We start from the raw sequence: 27,073 nt of genomic DNA, 5'->3' as shown, positions 1-27,073 counted from the left end.
AGGCCGAGAGCAGCTGTGACCTGAAACGTGGACGTGGACAGGACGTCAGTGATCGTCCAATCACAGCAGAGCTCGTTAGAAAGGTGTCGAGTCGACCTATCAGAGGCCGATGGAGTGACGTTAGAGACACAGTAGAGACATTAGAGACATTAGAGACATTAGAGACATTTTAGAGACATATTAGAGACATTAGAGACACATATAAAGACATATTAGAGACATATTAGAGACATTAGAGACATATTAGAGACATTAGAGACACATATAAAGACATATTAGACACATTAGAGACATTAGAGACACATCAGAGACATATTAGAGACATTAGAGACATATTAGATACATATTAGAGACATTAGAGACACATATAGAGACATAAGAGACACATTAGAGACATATTAGAGACATTAGAGACGTTAGAGACATTTTAGAGATACATTAAAGACACATTAGAGACATCAGAGACAGGGTTCCCCTTCGTCTCATAAATGTAAACCATATTTCAGCATCTGTCCCACAGTGACTCTGCTCAGCTCTGCTCTGCGATGCCTTCAGGGCCTCCTGCCAAAGTAATAAACTGCAGCTTTCTCAGACGCTCTGAAAGACGAAAGACTACTCCGTTTGCTCCGAGGCAGCAGCAGCATCGTCCACTAAAAGCTGCTCCGCTGCCAAAAGACCGGGACACGTCCACACAAACACAATCTGTTTAGTTTTTTATTGTATCACTGAATCTCTTTGGGTTTCTTTCAAAAAAGATTACGGTATGTATATTAATATTTATCATATAGAGTTTCAGCTTTTTTTGCAAATGATTTATTGGGCCATTTATAAATCCTCATAGTGCCACTGCTCACAGGTTGGGAGCCACTGATTTACACTCATAAATCAATAATCTAATTATAAAATAACCAGCAGATGAACTGATAATTACAGCTGCAGCATTAGTTGATTAATCAATTAAAGGGACAGTTCACCCAAAATTCAAATTTCTCTGAGTTATGGGGGGGTCCACACAGCAGTATTTGTCCATATAATGGTTGTGAATGGGGCTCACTTTTCTTCGTAACAAAAAGACACACCAAAAAACATCCAAATACCTCCATACTGCTCGTCTGTAATGTCCCTCTTGTATTGAAGCCCCGACATGAGAAATTGTTCCGAAAAAAATTAAATAAGTCTATTTTTTAAGCTTGTTTTGTAGCGGAAGCTCCCAGTGTCTCAGTTCACTGCTCTGCCTGTGTCAGTGCAAATCTCGCGTGATTTCGGCAGAGCAACACTGGGAGCTTCCGCTACAAACAAGCTTAAAATATAGACTTATTTAATTTTTTTCGGAACAATTTCTCATGTCGGGGCTTCAATACAAGAGGGACATTACAGACTTTTTGGACGAAGAGTGCAGTGCTGAAATTTGAATTTTGAGTGAACTATCCCTTTAAACACCGACCGTCCAGGTTCACTGGGTTTAACCCTGATTCACTGATGCACCTGCGCTGTCTGAGCAGCAGAGGTCGCTCACGCTGCGTCTGTCTCATCATCATCATCATCATCATCATCATCATCATCATCATCATCATCATCATCATCATCATGACTCTTCACGGCTTCAGTTTGTTTGTTTGTTTTTTCTGTTTCAAAACCCAGAAACTCACCAGGAAGAAGCTGCTGATGAAGACGAGGAGCAGACTCATGCTGCTGCTGCTGCTGCTGCTGCTGCTGCTGCTGCTGCTGCTCTGACAGATGTTCACAGATGTTCAGTCACACTGCAGATGTTGGTGTTGGTGTGATGATGCAGGCTGAGATGAGATGAAAGTGAAAGGAAGAGTGAGGAGCAGAGCGAGGACTTCCTGTTACAGAGCCCCGTGAAGGAAACAACATGAATTTGAATTTATTCTTCTACGTTATGAACTGTTTTGATTTGGCTCCAGTTCATTTGACTAAAAACAAAACTTTAATTTTACTTAGCTACTGACTTGTTTTATTTTTTACTTCATCTATAAATCTGATCATAACAAGGTCTTTATCAATCCTCAATTGGCAACGATACTAATCATTATCATCAGTTGAGCTTTGTATGTGCAAAACAATAAAATAAATAGCTAATAATGTTATTAATAATAAAAATGAATGTGGATTTATTATTATTATGTGAAACCACAATCAAACAGTGAAAATCTTCTTTAAAACGAACTGATTCATTTTTCCACACTCAGATGCTCATAATTACGGGACTTGAATGCAGCACAAGAGCTAATTAGCATGTTGGCTATCAAAACCCTTGAGGTAGCCTAGAGCTCATGAATATTCATGAACATCATTAACGCTGCGGTTTGAGGTTGAATTAATGAATTATTAATAATAACAGTTAGTTTTAATCATTTAAAATCAGGCTAATGCGTTTAAATAAAGTGAAACATAGATAAAGGTCGTTTTTTGTGTGTGTGTGTGTGTGTTTTTTTTTTAATTAAATGTTGACATGAGTCCTCCTCTTCCTCCACCACGCCTTTTCTCCTCCCCTTCCTCTCTTCATCACCACCATCATCATCATCATCATCAGCTCCACCTGCGCCTCCTCCTCCTCCTCCTCCTCTTCTCCTCTTCGTCTCGGAGCTTCAGATGGAGAAACGCAGCTCTTCTCCCCGCAGCTGCTGCAGCTGCTCGGCGGCTCCTCCCGCTTCCTCCAGGCCGCTGTAGGGACACCGCAGGGCGGGGAAAGCAGCGCCGCAGAGCCGGGGGGAGATCTCTGGAGCTCCGGTTCTCCTTCCTCCTTCCTCCTCCCTCCTCCTCCTCTTCCTCCCTGCACGCTGATAGATGTGCGGAGAAACACACATGCTCGACCCCTCTCTGCAGCACCACCGCGGATAATAACCATAATAATATTAAGAGCTGATTGACCTAGGAGGAAGAAGAGGAGGAAGAGGAGCAGACACCATGTTGCTGCTCCTGCTTCTGACCTGGACTCAGCTGCTCCTCTCAGGTAAAAACCGTCTGTTGTGTGTCCGCATGCAACATGGAGCTGCATGCATCCTGATCCTGTGTGAACCAGCAGCTGCTCTCTGCTCTATAATATATATATAGATACATACAATAATAATCCTTAATAGTGTTTATGCTGCTGCAGCTGGTTTCTGCAGCGTGTTTCATATTGATAGAGACGCAATCAGGTGATAATTTGTCCTTAAAAATGCACCAGTGTGTTGTGTGTTCAGCAGACACATTCATGTGCAGGAATGTGTTTTTCCTCTACACCATGCAGCCTGTGGTTCAGGTTTAAGGTTTCAGTTCAGTTTAATTTATCTGACAAGGGGCAATATACATTAATAGGCTAAAACATTGTAAAAAACAAAACAAATGTAAATGCACCCGAGTTAGCTAAAAAAAAAAGCTAGTTTTCATGGCCAGTCCCTCTGCCTGATGATAAAAGGCAACCTTAAAAAAAAAAAAGCAACAATGAGGTAAAATACCAAAGACATATTAATAAGGTGTGAAATGATCCTTAAAACTGGAAGCAGATCATTTAAATGTTTAGTTATGATGTGTTTAAAGACCAGCGTTCAGACCAGACCTGAGTGACCTCCTTGTCCACAGAGCTGCTGCACCTTCTCCTGATAACAGACCTGTATTGATAAGATAAGATAAGATAAGATAAGATAAGATAATATATGATAAGATAAGCCTTTATTCGTTCCACAATGGGGAAATCCCGGTGTTGCCAGCAGCAGTACACATTTATATGTAAAAAAAAAAAGTACATGCAAGAGAAAATACAAGTATGTAGCATAGAAAACACTGTTGTAAATCATTTTAAAGGTTAAAAAAAGGAATCTATGTATGCTCTTATTCTCCTGCAGCACCTGTTAGTTTTTAGTTTTTATAAAAAGCTGTGTAACTCTAATGAATCAGCGCTGACGTTCGCTGCTGCAGGACAAATCCAGGCCAGTTATTTCCCTGATTAAGACTAAAAGTCCAAACACAAGGCGACAGCGTCTCCGGGTGTCTCGTTACATCCCATAAATCCAGAGAGATTCAAAGAGTTCAGAGTCTAGAATCAGCTCCTCATGGTTTTTTAATCTGCTGATAACGCTCGTCATTGATCATTTAGACTGAAAATATCTCTAAACGTCTCTGTGAGTTAAAGGAAACGTCTTCAAAACTCAACCTCAGGAAACATCTGAAAGACTGGAAACACTTAAATAAAATACATTTATGATGCAGATTGTTTTGCTGATTGACCGATCGACTAATCTTTAACTATTCTAACTATTTTTGTGTTGCACCCTTCAAAATATCGGTGACTCATCACATATCACAATAATTGACCCTTCGCCAACTCCTCCCACAAACGGCTATTGTCCAATCCTACGTTAGCAACCGTAACTATAGGCCTGGCAAGCTTTCCGCAGTTGAGTCATTACGTTTGCTTTTGTGGACACATTTTGAGACTAGGACGAAAAACATTTGTTTGGAGAAGGATGTTGTTGCTGCCGCTGCTACTTCGGCGGCGGCAGCAATATAGCAGCAGCAATATAGAGATGTTCAGATATGAGCGGACTTTTTTTTCGACTTGAGCAAGTGTAAATATGGGGATAACCATATGTTCACCTCCGAAATGACAGCTGTACTTTTAGGGCTTTTACCTGGGCTTTTAGGCGAGGGATCCTCCAGGCAGGGATTGCTTTCACTGACTGATACAGCGGTGGGAGAAAACAAAACAGCAGCGAAAGCTGTATGTGGTTCACAATCGCCCCAAAACTTGCAGTTTGACAACGTTTCATGACCAGTGAGATGACCTAAGTCTTCGTGGGTTGATAGACGGTAAAATTACCGGTCCTTACTGCTGCTCTGTACATTGTCCAGTCGTGTCGTTGAACAGATGTTTTATCCTCCTGCGCGAGTCACGTCACTGAAAACTCTGAATGATCTTTGTGACTTCTTCTCTCTATTATCTCAGAACAGTTTATCCAGAAATTTGCTGATATTTCCTTTGAAATCGATAACCAAATACTGCCAGGAGCATGGCTGGGAGTGAAAGCTTGCCCGCCGTAGCAACAGTAACCAAGGGGGCGGGGCTTACGCGAAGGGTCAATTGTAGCGCTGTGCCTCTCTTTTGATTGGCTGACTGTTTACTAAAGTGATCCAATAAAAAAACAGAGCAGATTTCAGAATAAAACACTCAGAGAAACCAAAATCCTGCAAGTTGTTGTTGAATGGATGGTAGGTCCAGGTGGTGGTGAGGGGGCGGGGCTTCGTTGTGACATCACAAAGTGACAGGAAGTCCTGACGGCTGGTTTTAAGGCTCAGTTTCTGAATACAGGCTGTGTGCATTTCTCTGTGGACTGAGGCTTTGATACTTTCACAGTATTAATATAGAACCTAGAGCTGCTTTATAATCACACTACACATGGACATCTACCTTTATACTGTATGGAGCTTTAACACAAACATCTACCTTTATACTGTATGGAGCTTTAATACAAACATCTACCTTTATACTGTATGGAGCTTTAATACAAACATCTACCTTTATACTGTATGGAGCTTTAATACAAACATCTACCTTTATACTGTATGGAGCTTTAACACAAACATCTACCTTTATACTGTATGGAGCTTTAATACAAACATCTACCTTTATACTGTATGGAGCTTTAATACAAACATCTACCTTTATACTGTATGGAGCTTTAATACAAACATCTACCTTTATACTGTATGGAGCTTTAACACAAACATCTACCTTTATACTGTATGGAGCTTTAATACAAACATCTACCTTTATACTGTATGGAGCTTTAATACAAACATCTACCTTTATTTTGAAGGAGCTTTTATACAAACATCGTAGTGTTTTGTTATTGATTGCAATAACATCACACAGACACACAGACTGGAAAATGTCTGTGTGTTGTCTGTCTCCCCTCACAGCTAGCTACCTGTCAGCCCCTCTGTAACTCTGACCCCCATGTGATTGGCTGGCAGCTCCCGTCCAATCAGGGCTCGCCTCGGCTCAGCCGTCGTGCATAGCAACCACCAGGACGCTGTCGCCAGGGAGAAAAGATGCCAGAGACGGGAGAGAAGAAGCTGTGTCAGCGCCACAGTCAAACCTCTCAGGACCCGTTCACATCTCCTGTTGTTGTTTCACAGCGAGGGGGCGGGACTGAAAACAGGAAGTTCACAGCTCACTATCCCCCTGTACTTTCAAAATAAAAGATCACAACAGAGTGCAAAATGGAAACTCTGCAGGTTGAAGCCCCGATCTGTTAAAGTTCCTGATGAAAACGCAACCATTGTTAGAAAAAGTCAAAGCTCATGTATATAAAATCCTATTAGTCACACTGCAAAAACTCAAAATCTTTCCAAGAATATTTGTCTTATTTCTTGTCGAAATGTCTCATTTCTAGTCGAAACTAATCTCTTTCCACTTAAAATAAGACTCATCACCTAAAAATGAACTTGTTTTTAGATAATTTTCATTTGTTTCTAACAAATTTTTACTTGAAATAAGTAGAAAAATCTGTCAGTGAGAGCAGTTTTTTTGTGCTTGTAATAAGAAAGAAAAACTTGCTCCACTGTCAGATTTTTCTACTTATTTCAAGTGAAAATATGCTTGAAAGAAGTAAAAAGTGTCTAAAAACAAGCTGCTTTTTATGTGATGAGTCTTATTTCAAGTATAATGAGATTTGTTTTGACTAGAAATGACATTTTTGACTGGAAATGAGACAAATATTCTTGGTAAGATTTTGAGTTTTTGCAGTGCAGGAGTTCACTACAACTCCCATAATTCATTTCAGTAAGAAACGTCCAATCAAACCCGACTGTGGAGAAAACAAAACCTGCAGCTTTAAAACTCAGGTCAGAGGTAGGAGGAAGATGGAAAAGTTTAAAGTTTTACTCCAACTCACCATCTATTCACCCTCTTGATGCTGTCTCTGTGACAATGACACCTGAGGCTCATGGGTAATGTAGTCCTATGTAAAACCAACTCTCCATCCAAGATGATGGAAAACAAAAACCCCCTAAAACAGTTAAAGTGATTGAGGAGGAACAGGAGGACAGATTGATGGTTCCTCTGTGTTTATGGTTCTTGGCAGAGCTGAAAGTCCTGATCTCAGCACCAGACCGACCGAGTCTGAGGAGCCGACAGATTTTTTCTCGTTCTGTCAGTGAAGTTTGTGCCAGAACAAAACGTCAAACTCAGGGACGGACAGGACAGGAGGCCGGTCAGCTGACGGGGTCGTGGAGGTCGGACTGAAACTTCCTGCATCGCTTTAAAACTCTGCTGGTTAAAGAGGAACTTAGAACAGTGTCTAAAAAATGCCGAATCGTGGAGCATCTCTGGTGCCAATATGAGATCTCTCTCTCTTGGCCTAAACCCCAAACCTTATTTCTAAAACTCCACCTTTTTCCAATATAAGGATATGTTTGACCAAGATGGTCAGACAAAGACAGGTTCTAAAAACAAAACCTAACCTATATGCCTTCTGACATTTAACCTCTTGACCAGGCTAACTAAACATAGATACAGTGTCAAGTATCCCCAGAAACTATGACCCACAAGAAAAGAGTAAATGACAAGAAACACATTTCTCAGGATACATGGCGACCTGTCAGATCACTTCTAGGCAAAATATAGAACCCGTGTATAAGACTACACAGATATACACATGGTAACATGGTAGATGATAAATAACCTTATCCACAGCTCCATGGATTGATTTCTCACCGGCTTCGTTGTTGGAAACAAATGCACATGGAGGAGAGGAGGGTTAGAGACACAGAGGAGGAGACACCACACCTGGAGAGTTCAGATTTAAATACTCATGCAGATCATAGTCAGATAAACACATTACAAGGTTTTGGTTCTGGGAGGTTCTGGTCTGCGTTTCCTTTAATGTTCCTCCTGCAGCTGTGAATGTGAAGCTGCAATAAAAACCTGCTTCACTCAGTAGATTTTATTTCCTCTTCTTCTTCCTCTTCTTCTTCTAAAGCCAGAGGATAAATTATGCAGCGTTTTGCATTTCGTCACGGTCGGCCGGGTTCGGGACGGGGTTTCCTCTCGGCCGCCTGCAGCCGGATGAAAGCCTCGGTCGCCGTGACAGCGGAGGCAGCGACAGACAGATGGGATCTCCTGAACTCATCCCTCTGCTGCTGCTGCTGCTACTGCTCCAGCAGACGACAGACAGGGCTGTTTCTAGACTCCTGCAGCAGTTAGATCACAGACAGAGTTGTTTTAGAGGTAAATGCAGAGACTGCTTGATGAAAAACTGCGGCGACAGGAATGTGCATCAGCGGTTTTACACAAATTTCCCTCTAAAACAACTCTGTGTGGTAACGTTGTGTTATTATCTCATAGCGTGGTGAATGTGCAGCTCACAACTTGTCCACCAGAGCGTTGTGGACTTGTTGAATTGTGTATTTGATGAGTTTGATGAGGGAAACCAAGAAATCCCATAATGAGCCTCCGTAGTGTAGCTCTGAGCAGCTCTGACTGTAATGGGTCAATTTGCCAAAATGTTGAACTATCCCTTTAAAGTCTGAAAGTCTGATCAACGGCTTCAACAAGGAGCCATGAAGAAATACAAATGACTATAAAAAAAACCTACTTAAAGCTCCACACAGTAGGCTATAAGGCAAATTTTGATGTTATGTGTGACTTTGTGATGTCACAACAAAGCAGTCATTAAGCCCCGCCCCCCTCAGTGTTACATTCTGATGTCTGCTCTATTTTTGATTGGATCACTCAGAAAACCTCTCCTCTGATTGGCTGGATTCATCTTGTCCTATAGAACGAATCTCCTTGTTTACAACTACTTCCAGGTAGAAAACCAGCACGTAATTTGAATGAGAACAACGAACGCGAGTTTAGCTAGGCCTATATCATGTTTGTCACGCCACTATCGCCGTTTAGACAAATCTGAAATGATTGTAGATACATTAGCCTACTATTTCTGTGTGTGTGTTTTGTGTTGCTATGTGTTGTATTTATTCAGTTTGGGGGAATCACAGTGTCTAGAAAGCATCAGTGGCTCAGCTGACAGGGACAGCTAACGGTAGCTAAGCTAACAGCAGTAGCTAAGCTAACGGCGGTAGCTAAGCTAACAGCAGGACGTCAGCTGTTAACTCATTGAGTGCCGCGCTCCTTTCCAAAGTTTTAGTCAAGTGTACCGGCAATTTAGACCATTTTTGACTTTTTATGTAGAGCCACAGTGTATTCTATATTATTGCCACCAACACATACTGTGGCTCAATTGAAAGGTTTACCTTAATGCTTCAAGTGGCCACAAACCGTTTGTTTCTACGTGCCTCTGTTCCTGAGAAAAGTCAAGCTAAACATGGCTGGGTTTCACCAAAATCCCTCCTTTTTTTCTAGAAAAGGAGATAGAGCGTCTTTTATGAAAGGTGCTCTGTTTGTGTCTGTCGCTCTTCTGACACTCGCATTTCTGGATCAAAGGGCTCGTATAAGATAAATATATACAACAGTTGTTGTTCTATTCACAAAACCACCATCGGGGGCGGGGGGGGCGCCACTAAACAACAATAACACAGACGCACCGTGCCGTGTCTCAGCTTCTCCCCGCGGAACGTGAGGGTCAGTCGGCCACAGCGGCTCCGGAACACCGGTCCCGCCGGTGGTCGCGGTCCTTCTGTGGTACGGGTCGGTGATGCCGGTCTGCTTTGGCCCAGAGACCATCAGATTTTATCGCGGGAGGACTTTGGGGAGGACACGGTGTTGCTCCAGATGAAGACCGGGCGGACTGTCGGCTGAGAGCTTCCTGGTTCAGCTCCGAGCAGCTGGAGCAGCTGGAGCAGCAGCGCGGGTGAGAGCAGAGCAGCTGCGGAGCAGCTGCGCTGCATCTGCATGCAGAACTCGTTTGCAGAAGCCGAGTTATGATAAAAACTTCCAGATCATGAGCTGTCATGTGACTTTGATCGTCATCTATTTCAGTTCTCCTCGTCGTAGAGTCCCCAAATTTACATATAATGTGTATTAAAGTGTCTATTTTCATAATTTAAAAAAAAAGCAAAAAACGTAAAATTACGTTTTCGGCACTCAACGCATGGGAACGAAAAACGAGAAATTACGTGGTTGGCACTCAATGAGTTAAAACCCTCCCGTTGTGAGACACGACATGAAACTACTCCAGTTAGCTCAGTCATGTTGGAACTCAGATATCCGCTGGAGAAAATATTTTTTCATGGAGCGTTTATTGAGTCACTGAGTTATTAAAGTTAAACAGGTAGCTAACCGTTAGCCCGGCTAATCTATGATAACCATGACTAATTACAAAAATGTGCACACATAAATAGTAATGTTTGTCCAATCATTGGTTTTATAAACTTTACAAACATCAGATTAGTCTAAACGGTGATATAGTGACATGAAAAATTAGATATAGCGAAACTCTCGTCCGTCACTATTGTTCTCACGCTGGTTTTCTACCCGGAAGTAGTTGTAAACAACAAGGCGATTCTTTCTCTTTGTTGTTATTCATTATATTTTATTTTTCATTCTCTTCCTCAGAATCGTCCTCTGGTGACCACGAGCTCCGTCTCTTCCCGTCCCGTCGCTCCGGTCGCCTCCCCCGACCTCTGCAGCACCTGACCGGGCAGCAGGATGTGGACGACCCCCTCCCCCTCCCCCTCCCCCTCCCCCACCATAACCTCCACCTCCACCTCCACCACCACCATAGGCTCCGCCCCCCTCCTCCTCCTCCGCCCGCCGTCCTCTCAGACTCTCGGTTTCGCCAGGAGAACGACGATGGTGGCGGCGGCGACGGGCTACGAACCCTCAACCTGCTGGCGCGGCCGCATCAGGAAGTGCGGCCGGAGCACATCATCGTGTCCGCACGGCATCTGGTTACCGTGGTGAGTAGCCTAATCCTCTCTGTGATTGGGCGAAAGGGTGTGTAAGTCTGTGTGTGTGTGTGTCTCCTGTTTCCTCTGTGGCTCCGCCCACAGGTTTCTGAAGCTGCTGCTGCTGTCGCCATCTTGGCAATGTCTGACTCCGCCCCCTAACTCGTAGCTCATCCAAATATGGGCGTGTGTGGAGTTGAGAGTTAATATTAGCTATGTTTACATGCAAATACGCAAATATTCAGAATAAAGGGCTGATCCGAATAAAAATGCGTCACGTAAGCACGTCACCTGGAAAATTCTGATCCGATTCGGCTCAATCGGTGTGGTTTATGCCGATCATTATTCCGAGCCGTGTCCATGTAAACACTTATTCCTGGGCGAAAACACTGGGTAAAACGGTCAATCATGTGCATCCTTAGCAGGGAAAGATCATGGATGAGGAAAAATTGAGCCACTTCTGTGTTTGTTGGTTTGTTTTTAGCTCAGGTGGAAGTACAACTTCTTCTCCTGCTGTTGTTGTTTTAGGGAAATTAGACGACGACTCTGCGCATGTCAAGATGCTGCTATTCTGAATAAAGCTTGGTGCATGTTTACACACCTCATGATCGGATTATTTGATTTTGCGCCCATAGAAACAGTGGATTTGGATTTTCCCTCAATCCCTCGAGTATTTAAAGGGACAACGAGGAGTTTGTATTTGGTTCTAAAAGAGTCTCATATTAATGTGGGGGACTACGGATGGAAAGTAGCTAATAAGCTAAATCTGGTACAAGGCATCTCTTCTCATTTCGAGACTAATGTTATTTTGTACATTGTCCCTGATACAAATAAACTTATTAAACTAATAAACTAATGTGGATGAATCTACATTACCCACTTATTAATGGATCCATTTTAGATAAATATATTGTTTTGTCTTTATCGTTATTTTGATATTATTTAGTGGTCGACTCGCCCAGCATTTCCTAGTTTTGGTTTCTCGGACGCTGCCCGGCGAGTCATGGGAATAACGCCGCCGGATCGCCCTTTATGGTCGGAACTACGACGGTATCTGATCGTCTTCCAACCTCCGACTTTCATTCTTTCATTTTTTATTTTTTTTGCCCGACTTCTCTTTTTTTTTTTTTTTTGCCAGGCCCTAATACTCCTTCCTATGTGAGTGAGTGTACGGGGGACCGACTCCCCCTGGTGGTCTGGAGAGGAACTGCAGTTTCATGTTTCAGCCTTTAGATGTTGATGTTTGGTTTTTAAGGCGCCGTCTGGTCACCTGTTGACCTTTACACACACACACTTCCTGTTGCTGCTCCGATGCACCGCTGCACTGAAGATAGCAAGAAGTGTGTTTGTGTCATTGTCAGATATAAATCCAGTAGGCAGAGTTGGTGATTTTTGATGCATCTTTATATATCTGCTGCATCATCTTCTTCATCCTCCTCCTCCTCCTCCTCCTGCGGCGGCTGCAGATCAGACATTTGTGACGCTGCGTTTCTCTTCTTTTTGTTAATTTGATCGTTAGATAAACGAGGGATCGACTGACTCTGACTGAGTGATGGACGAGGAGCTGCAGACGGCTCCTCTGTCTCTATAGCGCCGGAGGAGAGATGCTGCTGCACTCCCTGTTGCCATGGAAACACTAATCATGAATGTGTCTGTCTGTGTGTGTGTGTGTGTGTGTGTGTGAGACCCACTTACCTCCACAATGGGCAGTTACATAACTCCCAGATAAACAGCAGCGACCTTCAGAGTGACATTGAGACAGACACAGACACAGGTATGGACTGGTTGTTAATGAGAGGGACGAATGAGTGGTCGAGTGAGGTAAAGACACAATGAAATGAAAGACAGAGAGAGAGAAAGAAAGAGAGAGGGGTGTCCTACATAGAGAAGGACGAGGAAAAGACCTTTGTAACGTTTATTTATTTATTTAATTTCTGTGTTGGGAAAAATGTGATCGTTGGCACAAAAATATTCGACCGAGCCGATCTGATGGAGCAGGAAAAACCTCAGAGTTTATAAGAAATATTTAAGATCTGAAAATAAAATGTCAATCTTTTTACTTCATTCATTGACATTTAAAGGGATAGTTCAACATTTTGGCAAATTGGCCCATTGCCATAATCCCTACAGTCATAGCAGTAGGTTCGTTACCTTTAATTGTCGGTGCAAGCTGTTTTTAGAACGGTGGAGCAGAGCCGTGAGCTGCTCAGAGCTACGCTACGGAGGCTCATTATGGGATTTCTTGGTTTCCCTCATCATCAAACTCATCAAATACACAATCCAACAACTCCACAACGCTCTGGTGGACAAGTTGTGACCTGCACATTCACCACGCTCTGAGATAATAACACAACGTTACCACACAGAGTTGTTTTAGAGGGAAATTCATGCAAAACCGCTGATGTGCGTTGCCTTCAGGGACAGTTTTTCATCAACAGTCTCTGTATTTACCTCTAAAACAACTCTGTGTGGTAACGCGGCTCTGCTCCGCCGTTCTAAAAATAGCTTGCACCTACAATTAAAGGTAACAAAACTACTGCTATGACTATAGGGATTATTATGGCAACGGGCCAATTTGCCAAAATGCTGAACTATCCCTTTTAAGGTGGACTGTTAAGTTATGACCTTGGAAAACCGACTCATTTCTGATCAACAAAGAATCAGTTGTTTCACTGAGTTAAAACCAGGACAGACTTTGTATTTTTTATTTTTATCAGATTATTAATTTAGTTGAATATTATTTACACGCCTCAACTGTGAAGTCTCAGCTGCCAAAACTCCCACAATCCTTTTGCCTGAACAGTCGGAGGTGTCGTCGGCACAGATGCATCGTGGGAGTTGAGGCAATCTGTAGAAACCTGCGGTGGAAACCGAAAGACAGACGAGGAACGGGGTTGTTACAGTGGGTCAAAGGTCACACACACACACGCATAAACACACACACACACACACACACACACACACACACACACACACACACGCATAAACACACACACACAAAATAACTGAGATCTAAATTTGTACCGCGGCGTTGAATAAAATATGAAGCTTGGAGAAACCTGAGCTGATGCTATTTAAAGAGTCTGGAGCTCCAGTAAACATCTGCTCGTCCACATCTGGACCCGTCCTCCAGCTGTCAATAAACTCCAGACAGAAACAAACTATTAGGACACACATTTAAAGGGATACTTCACCCAAAATCGATATAATGACGGTGGATAGAGTTCACTTTTGAATGGTCCAAATTAAAACACACACTATGAAACATCCAGATACCTCCATCCCAGTGGCGTAGGCAGAATTTTTATTTTGGGTGGACCAGTACAAAATTGCATGGGCCATCTTTTCTCAGAAGGACAGTGCAGCACACATCACTGTTTACCGTTTTATTGCACAACTTTTTTTTCTTTTTTAATCAACAGACACAAGCAGTAATTTGTTCTTGACCAACACAATATTTGATACATACAGAGGAAATGGTCTTTCCTATTATGATTCTTGTACTATGATGATAAACTGTTAAATCACAGTAGCATAAACTGATTTGTTGCAGCTTGATGTAAACATTAATAAAACTAACTGTAACAAATCACACAAGCAGCTCCATCTAAATAGGCTATTAGCATTTTGGCTCAATAGCTTCAACTCTCGTGCAGCCACTGGGAGCTAACCTACTGCCAAAGATATTCAATATATGGAAAGATCCTCCATGAGCGGCTGCTCCAATGATAGAAATGGTTTCACTTCCTGTCTCTCTAAATGGGCGTGGCCAACCGTCACCACCTCGTCTGTGATCGTGTGTGTGGATTTATACAATTTGATGAAAGTGAGATGTTTATATTTTCTTATGATAACATTACATATTTACACTGCTAACAGTCATATTAAGCATGATGAAAATAATTAAAATAATTTTCATGGGAGTTCGCGGCCGTTTGTTTGACGTTGCCTAGGAGATCTGTGTGTCGTAGAGACAGAGACAGGTCTTGAACAAAGTGGATTTTCTCCTGATGTGTCCGTCTGAAAGTTGCCATTTTCGTGTCAAACTGTTCAGAAGAGATGTGGCTTGTGAAAAATGAGTTCACAATTTACTTCAGTGACCGTGGGGAGAAAGAATCGACCATAATCTGTGTTCACGTTCAGTTTTCCCATTGGAGTCAATACACTCTGCTGCTAGTCTCCTAAAAAGGTGTGGCAGTGCAGAAGCCTAGTGACATCATACATGAAGCTGACTCGTCATGGGGGGTCTTGGTTTATAAACCGTCTTTGATCCAATGTTTTATCATCTGTAGGTTGTGGTTGTTTCTACTCCTCCGTCGTCTTCCTGCAGCTGTTTCTGCTTTTATCAATGACAAACGGCTGCCGGCCTCGACTCCTCTCCACTCTGCTCTTATGTAACTCTGTTCTGTGTTAATTGACTTTTCCGTGTGTGGTCACATGACCCGTCGCTGCTGCAGGCCACCGCCACCGCCGCTGCTGCTGCTGCTGCTGCCATCCCATCACATCAGAGTGAGCGCCGCCGCGTCACCACGGAGACGGGGAGGGGGGGAAAAAAAGATGAAAGAGGTTTAGAGACTGAATCAAAACCAGAATGATTCACTTCTTTTCTGCTGATGCACAGAAAAATACACGTTTAATATAAAATGAATCAACACTACAGAAAATAATATAGGCTGCAGCTATTTTTTTTATAATTGATCAGATCAAATGTTTTATTCCAAAAGAAAATTATTCTTAGCCTCTAAAATATGTATTTTCATAAATCATATTACATTATATAAATATTTTCCAGTTTTTTTATTTTAAAAAACTCTCTGTGTTGATCAGTTGGTTTGTGTTTTATCTACAATGTTTTTTTTTATTTTTTGTTATTTCACCATAATGTGACGGAGTAAAGTCCCAGATGGTCCAGTCACCTCCCACTGCTGCAGCACACACACATGCCTGCAAGACATCAGTGTGTGTCTGTGTGTGTGTATGTGTGTGTGTATGGCCTTTGCTCTGTCAGGTTCCTACAACACGTGAGAGCTGGTAACACAATATACAGTAGGCTACTATGTATATTAACACACTGTTAGTTAAACCTGAAATACTTCATAGTTTATAAATCATTCTTCTTCCATTGACATTAGTCTGTAATTTATAAACACAGTTATAGACGTTTATTATTATTAATGTAGAAAATGTAAAACTTAAATTGAATGGAATTGCCATTTTTTTTACAATCTGGACTTTGTTCTGCCAAGTCGGAAACACGCAGAAATGAACCGTAGCATTAGCGGTAGCAACAAGCTGCGGCGCTCAGAGATGACATCATCCAGGTCAGAGGTCAGTAGGTCAACCTACAGACCCCGGATGTTGATAACAGCTAACCCCGGACTCGGAGGGGAATAGCACTAGCCTATCAGAACTCAATATTGGTGAAATGAAGGAGTTTCTCTGCAGATAATGTGTTATTTAGAGGCTGCATTCTGCTGCCCTGTAAGAAATAAGGTCCAGATTGTAAAAAACGGTAATTACCCTTTAATGTTTGTTCAGTGAAAGAGCCTCAAAAACTAAAGTTTAAACACAGAGAGATAAATCACAGCAGGAGGCTCCAAATCTGAGTCAGTTTGTGTGTGTGTGTGTGTGTGTGTGTGTGTGTGTGTGTGTTTTACACTATTAAATAATTCATATTAGTGGTGTGTGTTACGTCTGCGAGTGGAGGGAACTTTGACGCCACTTCAAACCCACAGAGGGAAACATGATTCATCCTGAACTCTGAGTGTGTGTGTGAGTGTCTGTCTGTGTGAGAGTGTGTGTGTGTGTGTTCACTGCTGCAGCTTCATGAGTTTCCTGACATCCCATTAGAGATGTCCAGATTACTTGTTTTCACAATTAATCGTGGTTTTAAACGCCACAATTAATTACTCGTAAAGATTCCTAAATACCGTCACTTCAAAATAATATATTATGTCTGAACCGTATCAACAGATGTGGCGCAAAAATAAAGGTAAATGCTCCGATACTGGTCCATTTAACTAACGTAACATTGAATTGGTAGGAATTTAAATGTTAGTGTGTCATTTTTAATTAAAAAAAACAACAAAACAAAGCAAAAAACGATTAAAATAAACGCAAACATTTGGTATAGATGACGATTTATGACCTGAATATTTCAAACCCTTCCTCTGGGGGTTAATAATTGGTCATATAATTAACAGACACTTGAAATATTTTGTTTTTTGTGTTGTGTGTGAAATTAATTAATGCATAATAATCATGATAATCGTACCTTGATTATTTCTCTGACAATAATCGTACCAGGAAAATGTATAATGGTGACGTTACTATAAAGCAGAGTGTTGATGATCAGATGTTTGATTGTTTCAGGACATTTTTTATCGTTTAATCTTGATAATAAATCCAGAAACTCACCTGCAGCAGGTAAATTCATTAATAATGAGGATTTTACTCAGATTAACATCAATGTAACTTTATTTCCTAGTGTGTCGACCTTTCAGCTCTGATCTGGGGTCAGATCTCCGGCTGCTCTGCTCTCATCGTTTCCTCAAAGGAAGCAACATTAGCGTAAATAATCTGACCTCACGCCAACTCACTCATTCAGCTGCGTGTGTGTGTTTATATATACATACTGTATACATGTGTGTGTGTGTGTGTGTGTGTGTGTGTGTGTGTGTGTGTGTGTGTGTGTGTGTGTGTGTGTGTGTGTGTGTGTGATCTCATTCAGCGGGATGCTCCAGCTCCACGTGCCGCTCACGTTTCTCCCGTCAGCGTTTCTCTGCAGCCGCTGTGCTCAGCAGCCGTTTCCACGGAAACGTAGCATCTTCACTGTTCATCCCTGATGCGATGAGAGTCGGGCAGGAAAAACTGTCACATGACATCATCACATGAAACATCACAGAGCGCCGAGCGTTTCCTCTCAATGGTCTCAGATCAAGATTTAGATCAATGGTAAATTCATTTTTAGTTTGTTTTCTGTATAAAGTCTCAGATTTATTATTATTATCATTATTAGTAGTAGTAGCCTAGTATTATTGTATTATCCAGTGATAACTACATGATGTTGACCACAGCGCCACCTGCATTTGATGCTGCAACAGTTCAGCTCATGTTCATTTGAAAATCAGTGATTGGTCAATGCAATATCTATCTATCTATCTATCTATCTATCTATCTATCTATCTATCTATCTATCTATCTATCTATCTATCTATCTATCTATCTATCTATCTATCTATCTATCTATCTATCTATCTATCTATCTATCTATCTATCTATCTATCTATCTATCTATCTATCTATCTATCTATCTATCTATCTATCTATCAGACTGAACGATTAGTTGGATATAAATAGATATGTAAACATACATATATCTATATATATCTATATATAGATATATGTATGTAGATATTGATGTTCCTATAATATATCACAGACTAAAAGATTAATATATATATATGAAAAAGAAAAAAAATAACATAAAAACATAATATGCACACATATACATAGATCGATATATATTAGAAATATTTAGATTTTTTAAAAGAAATTCTTTATTTTTTTCTCTTTCTTCCTCTTCAACCTTTTTATTTTATTTTTTATTTTCTGTGTTTGTGCGTCTTCATCATATTAACCCCCCGTTAACCTCTGCCCCCCCCCTCTCTGATATCTGATTTGGTCAAATTGGATTCTCCCGATGCCCAGAGGGCTATCAGCTAATTAGTGGTTATTACCCTGTGTGTGTGTGTGTGTGTGTGTGTGTGTGTGTGTGAGAGTCAGACAGAAATAGCACCTGATCCTGACAGGAAGCGCAGTGGGATAATGGCATTACCTGGACGACGGCCAATCAGGTGGCAGGCTGAGCTCCCCGTCCCCCTGTAAGCCAATCAGAGATCACGACAGGAGTTAGATCAGGAAGTGGAGCGCGAGGTCCCTGAGCGCCGACTGAAAGGCTTCGCTCTGTGTGTGTGTGTGAGTGTGTGAGTGAGTGTGTGTGAGTCAGAGAGCGCGAGGCGACGGCCAGGGACCCACAACAATGTTTACATGTCTACTTGGTAAGGCTGTTTGTTGTTGTTTACATGTTGTGGTTGTTTTCTGGTTTGTTTAGATGTTTAATCGTCGCTCGGTTGGTTCTTGTCGCTTCCTTTTACATGTAGTTGGGACTTGGAGGAGTTTGTGTTTCACCTGCAACTGGACACAAAACTCTCTGAGCTGGTTTAGACTGAACTCAGTGGACGGTGAGTTCAAGGACCGAGGGAAAAATGTTTTACTTTTGGGGTCAGTTGATGATCGTTCAGTATAAATCTGAATTTTAAGTTTTGGTTTATATTGTTGTTGGTTGATTTGAAGATGGACGTTAAAGCTACATTGTGTAGGAATTCCTCCCATCTAGCGTTGCGGTTGTATATCACAAGCAACTCCATCGTATTTTTCATGCTGCATTCACCTGAAATTGGGCAGACAGCAGACGGACAGTAACGGCATAAACAAGCCTCTACAGCTCTGGAAAAAATGAAGAGACCACTTCAAAATGATCAGTTCCTCTTGGTTGGTTTTACTCTTCATAGCTATGTGTTTGAGTAAAATGAATACTTTTGTTTAAATCTATAACCTACTGACAAAATGTCTCCCAAATTGGAAATAAGGTTTCATTTAGAGCATTTATTTGCTGAAAATGGCAACAGGTCAAAATAACAAAAAAATTCTGGTGTTTTCAGACCTTGTATAATGCAAAGAAAACAAGTTCATATTAATTTTAAAACAACACAACACTACTTTTTAAACTTAGGAAGAGTTTAGAAATCAACATTGGTGGAATAATCCAAATTTTATTTTTATTTTTTAAATGTATTTATAATCTTTCTTCCTCATTAAATATGATTTGGTTCAGCTGACCAGCTCAGTAGAGTGAGGTGCTTGTGTTGGAGTTCAATAGTCACTGGAATCGATGGCTGCCACATGTAGAGAAGCTGATGTATTAAGATCATTTTGGAGTAGTGGTCTCTTTACTTTTTTCCAGAGCTGTATGTAAACAAGTGGTCCGTCAGCACGAGGCAAAACAATACACATGACAATATGTTGTCATGGCGATGTGGTATTGTTTTACCGGCTTTCTCTGGACTTCTGTGACTGAAATCACATCTGGTTTGTTACCGACCGACGGCCGTCTGCCCGACTGCAGGTGAATGCAGCATCAGTGTAACGCTCCATTCCTCCTCACTGCGTTAGATGCCACCTCGACCTGAGCCGACAGCTCCGGTGTCTCGGTGAGTTTCCGTGGTTTCCTACCGTCACGCTGCCACTGAACGTAAAAACATGGAGACACCACATGGCAGCAGCACCAAGCTGATGGATGGATGGATAAATTGATGGGTTGGATGAATAAATAGATGGATGGATGGATGAATAAATGGTGGTTGAATGAATAAATGGATGGATGGATGACTGATGGATGGATGAATAAATGATAGATGGATGAATAAATGATGGTTGGATGAATAAATGAATGGATGGATGGATAAATAATGGTTGGATGAATAAATGGAATGATAGATGGATGAATAAATGATGGTTGGATGAATGGATGGATGGTTGGATGAATAAATGAATGGATGGATGAATAAATGGAATGATGGATGGATGAATAAATGGATGGATGGATGGATGAATGGATGGATGGATGGTTGGATGAATAAATGAATGGATGGATGAATAAATGGATGGATGGATGAATAAATGGAATGATAGATGGATGAATAAATGGATGGATGAATGGATGGATGGATGGTTGGATGAATAAATGAATGGATGGATGAATAAATGAATGGATGGATGAATAAATAATGGTTGGATGAATAAATGGAATGATGGATGGATGACTGATGGATGGATGAATAAATGATGAATAAATGATGGTTGGATGAATAAATGATGGTTGGTTGGATGGATGGATGGATGAATAAATGGATGAATGAATTGGTGGATGGTTGGATGAATGAATGGATGGATGAATAAATAATGGTTGGATGAATAAATGGATGAATAAATTGGTGGATGGGTGGATGGATGGATGGATGAATGTTGGATGTAGATATAAATGATATGAACGGCTCATTCAGAGCTGAAAGGAACACTTCACTTTGTTGATGGGGGGATTACTGGTTAATGAAAAACAGACTTTTGAATGAAATAGTCGATTTTCGTGAATAGATAACAGGAAAAGTTACACAATGTCCCTTTAATGTTCAGTCGCTGCAGGTTTTTGTTGTTTTTTTCTTTTCTCGCAAGGAGAGTTTGTTTTTACAGAACAACCTGCAACCAGACACAGGCTGGTAATAACATCTGTGTGTGTGTGTGTGTGTGTGTGTGTGTGTGTGTGTGTGTGTGTGTGTGTGTGTGTGTGTGTGTGTGTGTGTGTGTGTGTGTGTGTGTGTGTGTGTGTGTGTGTGTGTGTGTGTGTGTGTGTGTGTGTGTGTGTGTGTGTTGAGCCTGTCTGGCTGTGGTTATTGTTCCTGATATTGAATTAAGTGGCAACAGAACATGTTGTTACAGCCATTAGCAGACACACACACAACCGCCTGCACACACACACACACACACACACACACACACACACACACACACACACACACACACACACACACACACACACACACACACACACACACACACACACACATACATATGAATCTGCAGAGATCAGTTTGTTTTTCTTCTTTTTCATGGTTTAACCAACAGGATGTGTTTAGCTTAGCTTAGCACAAACACTGGGAACGGTAGGAAACTGTTAGCCTGAGCTGTCGCTGTTAGATCTTGTTATTGATCCATCAGCTGATCATTGACTTTAATTATCAGTTTATAGTTTCTGTAAAAAAAAAAAAAAAATTTAATTGTGTCCAAGCAAATTTCCATCTGTAGAATTTCATGATGTATTTAATACACATAATATATATATTTGAACGACCCTTCACTGAACTTGTACAACTGTACAGTGTGGGAATAAAAGTTTAATTTATACAAACGTTCACAACATCACTATTTATTACTACTTTTTGCACTTCTTTAATTGTTTGCATTGTATTATAATTGTATTGTAAAGCACATTGAGTTTGCCCTGTGCATGAAATGCGCTTTATAAATAAAATTGAATTGAATTGAACTGAATACTATTTATCGTTCTGACGGAAATTTGCTTGGACACTTTAAAATAATTTCTGATTGATTTCTTAAAATTGATTGATTGACAACTTGTTGCAGCTGGGTTTTTTTATACAGTATGATCCCCTGTTTTCAGCTCAGCCGTCGATTTATTATAAAAACCTAGTCGGTGATATTAATACAATTTTAAATATTTTTCCTTTCCTTTGACTTCTGCTTGTGTGTTTTCACCTATACCTTGTTTCCTGTACATTTTCTCTCCACACACACTCTCTCTCTCTCTCTCTCTCTCTCTCACACACACACACACACACACACACTCAGAGGGGATTACAGTAAAACCCCGGGTGAGTCATTAGTGTGTGTGTGTGTGTGTGTGTGTGTGTGTGTGTGTGTGTGTGTGTGTGTGTGTGTGTGTGTGTGTGTGTGTGTGTGTGTTTTACCTGTCTAACGTGTCACGGCTGCTGAAAGCCGAGTGGCTGCAGAGAAACCAGAGGGATCGTAGCAGAGAGATGAAATATCAGAGGGACGATGTTACGGTTCAGTCTGTCTGCTGACGATGAGGTGTCGGCTGCTGATCGATCGTCACACCGATACCGATCGATAAAGTTCTTGTAAAAAATGTAAATCCAAAGAATCAGGACGTTAATATGAGCAGCAGCCAAATAGAAAACTCTGTCAGAGCCGTGAAACTGACTGAACTGAATGTGTTTGAAATGTTTAAATGTTTCTATCACAGGTGTTAAACATGTCGGCCGAACTTTTTCTTGAGATGTTAACACAATTTTCCAGAAATATTACATTTTTTACAGAAATTTCTCTAATTTTTTCAAAAAAATTCACGCCATCGGCCCTAATCTGAACGTACATTGACTAAAAAAGTATCATTATTCGGTCTCAGAACAAATATTTCTGGTGTTTGTTTCCCAAAAAATTCTCCTCCTTTCTTTTGCTTTTTATTCTTTCTTTTTCTTCCGTCTTTTTCTTCTTTTGCTTTTTCTTCTTCAGATTCTCCTTTCTTTTCTTCATCGTTCTTTTTTTCTTTGTTCTTTTTTGTTCTTTCTTTTTCTCCTTCTGCTTCTTGTTGTTCTTCTAATCTAAGCGACCGGAGGAGGAAACAAACAAATCACATCTTCACCTCCAGCTGCTGCAGTTCTCCTCAACATGACCTCCTAATGTCTCTCTCTCTCTCTCTCTAGTACCTGGCTGTGGACGTGCGGAGGCTGAACGTCAGTCTTCTTCGGTGGTTTCGGGAAGGCGTCGCGGCGGCGCTCGGAGTTCCTGCAGGACGAGTCCACATCCACCGGCTCAATGTGAGACACACACACACACACACACACACACACACACACACACACACACACACACACACACACACACACACACACACACACACACACACACACACACACACACACACAGTTAGCTGCTTTCAAAGAGTTCATTCTCACTAACAAGAGTTAAAAGCTCCTTACATTCATTTAGAAACAATTATAGTAATTCATTGATGTGAAAAATAAGAAATTTACTTATACTCTTACTTAAAGTAAATTTAAAAGCATGTATTTTCGGATACTTACACTGCAAAAACTTAAAGTCTTTACAAGAATATTTGTCTTATTTCTTGTCAAAATGTCTCATTTCTAGTCAAAACTAATCTATTTCCACTTAAAATAAGACTCATCACGTAAAAATGAACTTGTTTTTGGATCATTTTCACTTGTTTCAAACTAATTTTCACTTGAAATAAGTAGAAAAATCTGCCAGTGAAAGCAAGTTTTTTGTGCTTGTAATAAGAAAGAAAAACTTGCTCCACTATCAGATTTTCTATTTATTTAAAGTGAAAATCTGCTTGAAAGACGTAAAAAGTGTCTAAAAACAAGCTACTTTTTATGTGATGAGGCTTATTTTAAGTAGAATGAGATTTGTTTTGACTAGAAATTTATTTAAGACAAATATTCTTGGTAAGATTTTGAGTTTTTGCAGTGTAAGTACCTTTTAAAAGCATTGATTGATTGATTGATTGATTGATTGATTGATTGATTGATTGATTGATTGATTGATTGATTGATTGGCTCTTGCAGGAGGAGAAGAACGGCATCGAGCTCTTCGTGTCCTCTGATAGGCCGGGCGTCTCGGAGCCCCGCCCCGCTGAGGAAGTCATCCAATCACTGAACGTCCGCGTCCTCCACCGCCACCTGGGACACTTCGGCATCACCGAGGTCTCCACTGAGGTGTGTGTGTGTGTGTGTGTGTGTGTGTGTGTGTGTGTGTGTGTGTGTGTGTGTGTGAAGAGTGTTACTGTAACTGTAACGCGGCTGCTGTTTCGTCCGTCTCCCTGGTAACCGCGGCTCGTTAAGCAGCCTCGTTAGTCCCCGTGGAGACAGAGGAGAGGATGGATTGGGATTATTAGAGAGCAGAGTGCTGCTGCTGAAAGTTTAATGGAAGTATTAAAGTCCCATCGATCAGCCCGGAGCAGCGGAGCGGCTTTATACATCAGATTAATATTATTACTGAGACGCGACAGCTCCACTGTGATAATATTACTGTAACAAATCAGAGGCCGCGGCTCCGGCAGCAGCTGAGCTTGTCGCCGAGGCAACGAGTCAACACCCGACTGCTGCTTCCTCTTCTTCATGTTCATGTTTTCTTTTACATCTCCAGAAACACCAGAGCAGAGACAATATACCATTCAATATGTCTGTTTTTTTGTTTTTTCATTTAAAGCAGAAGTGAGTGATATATTTGTGTTAATATAAGTCTTAAATAGTTCTATCTTCCGACAGCAATCACTTACATAGAGTGTTTGGACTGAAACACGGGTCTGTCAGTCCCTCTGCTCTGCTCTGAGCCGAAGAGAAAACATTTATCGTATCCTACAGTTTTTATCCAATGAGGAGAGAGAACGGCATGCAGGGCTGTGTGTGCAGCCAAGGAACGCCGTGAATGTGGTGACGTAGCGACGAGGACTGTTATGGTGCGTTCAAGGAAACTCGTATTTTTCCGACCGTGAAGTGGTACCAGTTCGATCTGGTACGAGTTCACGGGTCAGAAGTTACGAGTGGCCGTTATAGTGACTTTCACCGGTAAAACAGGTCGGAGAAACACGAGTGGGTTGCCTGGAACGCTACAAAGTCGTAAGTTGTGACTTGAAGCTGTAATTTACGATTTCAAAAGCCTGCCTGGAACGCAGCATTAGCGAAAACGACCGGATCACTCACTTCTGCTTTAATGCCGTTTAGTTGCTCTATTCGTATGTTAAAGAGATACGCCAACATTTTTTTTTTCCGTGTCTTGCCTCACTCCCGAGTCCATGACCAGCAGATAGACACCATCCTTTCGACTGTGCGTGCAGTAACAAGGGAGATAGAGCCGTATCGCCCGTAATTAGCTTAGCTCAAACACTGGAAGTGTATGGGTAGTGTTAGCCTGCCTCCACCTAAAGTCGCTAATTAGCTTAGCTCAAACACTGGAAGTGTATGGGTAGTGTTAGCCTGCCTCCTACCCGAGTCGAAATCAGCAGTCAGAAGCTGATTTCATTTTAGCTCTAAACTCTGTAAATATATCACTTTATTGACATTTCAAACATGTTTAGGTGAGAAAGTAGCCGTTTAGATCAGCAGTGTGTCGTTAATTTGTCTAAATACCAGCTGTTTACAATTTTGTTGGGACGAATTCGGTGCTACTCAAGCTAGCCTTTTTGACCAACGCACTTCCGGTTACTTTTACAAAATAAAACACCTGTTGCCCTTTACATACAGAAAACCATGACAATAGAATTTGTGCTTTTACTTTGAAACAGGAAGCTAACCTACCCTCGATGTAGCTAGCTTGAACCAAAATAAACCGTCTTTGCTTGAACTCTCCGTTTTGACCGATCTCGTCCCGTTAGCGGCATTTGACCGCTCAAGATGCCTTACCGGAGAGTTTTGTCAGCTCTGAGACGAAGATCGGCCCGCCGGTTTCCGTTTAGAGTTGCTGAAGAGTTTCTCTGATGACTTTAGGTGGAGGCAGGCTAACACTACCTATACACTTCCAGTGTTTGAGCTAAGCTAATTAGCGACTTTAGGTGGAGGCAGGCTAACACTACCCATACACTTCCAGTGTTTGAGCTAAGCTAATTACGGGCGATACGGCTCTATCTCCCTTGTTACTGCACGCACAGTCGAAAGGATTATGTTGGCGTATCCCTGTAAAAGTGATAATCTGCCAAATTTGAAAAAAAAGAGAAAAAAGTTCATATCACCAAAACAGAAAAAAACGTATACGTTATTCAGTGATGTATTTTTCAAGGTTTCAGGTTTAACGTCCCATCTTGTTCAGTAATGCAGCTGTTTCTACGTTTTTTTCGCTACAGCTACGTGACTAACAGTAGCCTAGCATTCCATTTGTTTACTTCCTGGTCTGGTGTGATTGGTCGGATTAATAACGTGAAGTACAGTAGCAGCTACATGAACTGTTGCCCACAAACAATGAGCTGCGTTTACAATAAATCAGGTTATAACTCGTCCTCTGCAGCCTGGACGCTACAGCGACTCGGTATCAGACAGGGATGAAGCTAACTGGGTAGCATGCTAACTTTAAAGCAGAAGTAAGTGATATATTTGTGTTAATATAAGTCTTAAATAGTTGTATCTTCCGACAGCAATCACTTACATAGAGTGTTTGGACTGAAACACGGGTCTCTCAGTCCCTCTGCTCTGCTCTGAGCCGAGGAGAAAACATTTATCGTATCCTACAGTTTTTATCCAATGAGGAGAGAGAACGGCATGCAGGGCTGTGTGTGCAGCCAAGGAACGCCGTGAATGTGGCGACGTAGGGACGAGGACTGTTATGGTGCGTTCAAGGAAACTCGTATTTTTCCGACCGTGAAGTCGTACCAGTTCGATCTGGTACGAGTTCACCGGTCGGAAGTTACGAGTGGCCGTTATAGTGACTTTCACCGGTAAAACAGGTCGGAAAAACACGAGTGGGTTGCCTGGAACGCTACAAAGTCGTAAGTTGTGACTTGAAGCTGTAATTTACGATTTCAAAAGCCTGCCTGGAACGCAGCATTAGC

At 41.4% G+C, this 27,073-nt stretch overlaps 1 protein-coding gene across 1 annotated transcript in view; it reads left to right on the top strand.

The window, feature by feature from the left end:
• Positions 1-2,928: 2,928 nt before the first annotated feature.
• Positions 2,929-27,073, top strand: part of ptprr (protein tyrosine phosphatase receptor type R) — a gene marked incomplete at both ends in the record, with an annotated part of 42,965 nt that continues 18,820 nt past the window's right edge. The window contains 5 exons of the mRNA XM_083999301.1: positions 2,929-2,974; positions 10,520-10,614; positions 10,747-10,863; positions 23,214-23,327; positions 24,099-24,248. Of these exons, the coding sequence (XP_083855427.1) occupies positions 2,929-2,974; positions 10,520-10,614; positions 10,747-10,863; positions 23,214-23,327; positions 24,099-24,248 (522 nt within the window). The remainder of the gene's footprint in view (positions 2,975-10,519; positions 10,615-10,746; positions 10,864-23,213; positions 23,328-24,098; positions 24,249-27,073) is intronic.

Source organism: Trachurus trachurus (genome assembly GCF_905171665.1).
Source record: "Trachurus trachurus genome assembly, chromosome: 23".
NCBI lineage: Eukaryota > Metazoa > Chordata > Actinopteri > Carangiformes > Carangidae > Trachurus > Trachurus trachurus.
The sequence above is the reverse complement of the archived record's forward strand: the minus strand, read 5'-3'. Positions and strand labels throughout refer to the sequence as shown.